This window comes from Quercus suber, unplaced genomic scaffold (assembly GCF_002906115.3).
Source record: "Quercus suber isolate HL8 unplaced genomic scaffold, Cork oak 2.0 scaffold_351, whole genome shotgun sequence".
NCBI lineage: Eukaryota > Viridiplantae > Streptophyta > Magnoliopsida > Fagales > Fagaceae > Quercus > Quercus suber.
In genome coordinates this window covers 232,771-235,746 of record NW_027069803.1, presented here as the reverse complement: position 1 = coordinate 235,746, position 2,976 = coordinate 232,771, and the positions used below count along the sequence as shown (strand labels likewise).

Below are 2,976 nucleotides of genomic sequence, written 5' to 3'. Positions count from 1 at the left end.
TCTACTACTGGCCTAAATTAATACTTATATATAAACTCAAGATAAAAAAATAAAACTAACTGCGTAACTTGGTGTGCACATTTATCACAATTAAACCATTTGCTTCTGGGAGTGCTGGACTGTTGGGTCTTAAAATAGAGCAGAAGATACGTACAGCTTAATAACACAGAAAAAAAGAAAAAAAAAGAAAAAAGAAAAAGAAAAAAGAAAAGGACAAGCTCACATGACCCAAACTTAACCAATTATTCATGGGCCCCTACGTACACTCTCTCCCTAATTTTTTGGCTCCTTTCTCTTCTTCTCTTTAGACAACAAATTGTATGAACATAAATTTCTACTTCCCCTGTAGTTGAAAAGAAGTTTTTCGAGCTAGGGAAAGAGGTCAACAATAGCAACAATTGCAACTTGACCTTGTTAATTCGGCCATGGCAATTGTCTTGTTTAGGGTTCACCAATTCTTGGTCAAAGAAGAAGGCGCCGACCCTTTATAAGCTGAGCTTCCTTTTGGATCTCTGGGGCCTCAGAAATCTGGTAAACGATTCTTTTGTTCTAGAAAAACCATATATATATTTGCCAGGTGAGTGAGGTCTAACTTAGCTTGTGTATATATGTATATATATAGATGCAGTACCTATTTGACCATGAGGGTTTAATTAGACCCACCTTCTAATTTTTCTTTTTAATTATTGCCTTAAGGTTGGCTTGTCATTTTATTCCGAAGATCTAGTGCAAATCAGGTTAAAATTGGAAGTGGGTCATCAATTATCATGGAGTTTTTGCAAGAAGAAAAAGGGTTTTCTGACAGAGAAGAAGAGGAGGAGGAGGAAGAGAATATGAGAGAAACAAGTAAGTTGTCTTTTCTTTCTTCCTCTTCATCTTCTGCTTCTTCCAAGTCCAAAGCTTTTCTTCCTCACTATCACCAAAACCTATGGCTAGGGAAATCTGAGTATCATGTTCAAGAAGAAGCTGTGGCTAGATCTTATGATCAAGCTTTAGCACCAGCTGAAGCTATAAATTTCAACAGCAAGCTACAACTGATGGAGTTATCGCCAGGGAATGATAACTATGATGAAGCAGCTGAAGCAACTGGTGGCGGTGGTGGTGGTGATGGCGGTGGTGGTGTTGGTTTTAGTACTCATCATGAGTCTATTGAGAAAGAGCATATGTTTGATAAGGTTGTCACACCAAGTGATGTGGGCAAGCTAAACCGCCTGGTCATTCCAAAACAACATGCGGAGAAGCACTTCCCTCTAGACTCCACCAACGAGAAGGGCCTATTGTTGAGCTTTGAAGATCGAAACGGGAAGCCGTGGCGGTTCAGATACTCGTACTGGAACAGTAGCCAAAGCTATGTGATGACTAAAGGGTGGAGCCGATTCGTGAAGGAGAAGAAGCTCGATGCTGGTGACATAGTCTCCTTCGAGCGAGGTGTTGGAGAGTCAGGTAAAGACCGATTATACATAGATTGGAGGCGCCGCCCTGATGCACCAAATCTTACAAATTACCCACACTTCGATCGCTCACTTCGATGGCCTAGCAGACTATACTCAACACCACAGCCCTCATCAGTGTCTCAACACTACGAACATTTGCAACAGATGAACTATAACATTCATCCTTATCAACATTATCATCATCAACATCATCACCACCACAACCAGTACCTTCAAAGTGGCACTCATGACTTGTACAATTACAATGCAGTGAGTTCTGGGTCCGGTAGCTCCCTTTATTATTTAAGGTCATCAGGGTCACATGGTGATCAAATTATTAATGGGGCAGCACTGCCACAAGGTGGGGATATTGTTCCTATGGCAATTGATTCAGTGCAGCCAGTTGTGCACCGTGGTAATACTGTGGCTAAACGCCTTAGACTATTTGGTGTAAACATGGAATGTTCTATACCAGAAGAACCAGAATGCCCTTCGGTCTCTATGCCTCCTCAACTATTAAGACTGCCCAATGCCACCACAGTATTGCCGACAATTCCATCTGAGTTTTCAAACAAAGGAAAAAGTTCATTGACTTTTGATGCAGAGCCCTGATGAGTTCGTATTTTGCATTTGCTGTGGATATAAATGGTAAAACCAAGTGAAGAATACAGTATTGAATGGGGTTTTCTTTTATCTCAGCTACGAATTAAAGGGCTTTCAAAGTCCACAACTTTCTTTTATCTTCAACTTTCAAAAATGTTGAAGATAATTAATTAAGTCGATCTTTAGTATTTCAGTGTTTTTTTTTTCCCAGCTTTATTTAATAGAGTAGTTGAGCATTGGGGGTTTTGAAGAGGAAGTGGTCTATATAGTGACATCAAGTCGAAATCTTTCAATTGTGTATAATACAATATACCAATATTATCTAAGTATGGTTCCTATCAAGTGTATAACTTCATGTATTCCTTTTGTTAGGGTTGTACTTCTTAAATTCTGTCCTTGCCATGGTCACCAAATCATCATTCACTTTATTTTGGCTTTAATTTTGTTATTTACATAATGTAGCTGTGTTCTCTCTCTCTTCTGCCACTGACAATTTTTAAAGTAGCGTACATATATCTATATACACATATATACACACACATACACACATCTGATATGAGTAATTTAATAGTTGCCACTTAATTTTTCTCTCTCTTTCTATTTCTTCTGATAGTATTGCTAGGTTAATGTTACTTCTGCTGCTGCTGCTGCTGCTTAATTAGTTAGGCACACTTTGCAATGATGTGCCGAAAGTTGCAACACTATAAAAAGGTAATATATGTATTTTTGTAAAACAACTCTTTGGATTAAATTAACTTTAAAAAAAAAAAAATTATAATTGCGTAGTAACAATAATTACCCTTGTTTTTACCTTGATAATATATTCAAGTATTCTTTAAACAGCCGCCTTCTTCTCTGGACTCTTGTACGCAAAAAGATCCTTCATACAGAATAAAGTGGATGTTCCCCAAAATCGTAAGCCTCCATATCGTATCCTTAT

The 2,976-nt window shown here is 38.2% G+C and overlaps 1 protein-coding gene across 3 annotated transcripts; it reads left to right on the top strand.

Annotated features, from left to right (window-relative positions):
* The first annotated feature begins 203 nt into the window (after positions 1 to 203).
* LOC112036666 (B3 domain-containing transcription factor NGA1) lies at positions 204 to 2,476 on the top strand. 3 transcript variants are annotated; one of them, XM_024069504.2, is made up of 3 exons: positions 208 to 577; positions 697 to 846; positions 937 to 2,476. In XM_024069504.2, the coding sequence occupies exons 2-3, from the start codon at positions 768 to 770 to the stop codon at positions 2,043 to 2,045; spliced, it is 1,188 nt and encodes a 395-aa protein (XP_023925272.1). In that variant the 5' UTR covers positions 208 to 577; positions 697 to 767; the 3' UTR covers positions 2,046 to 2,476. The 3 variants fall into 3 exon arrangements, with proteins under 3 accessions (XP_023925271.1, XP_023925269.1, XP_023925272.1); XM_024069503.2 differs by having other exon boundaries at positions 204 to 531; positions 697 to 2,476; XM_024069501.2 differs by having other exon boundaries at positions 205 to 577; positions 697 to 2,476.
* The last annotated feature ends 500 nt before the right edge of the window (positions 2,477 to 2,976 follow it).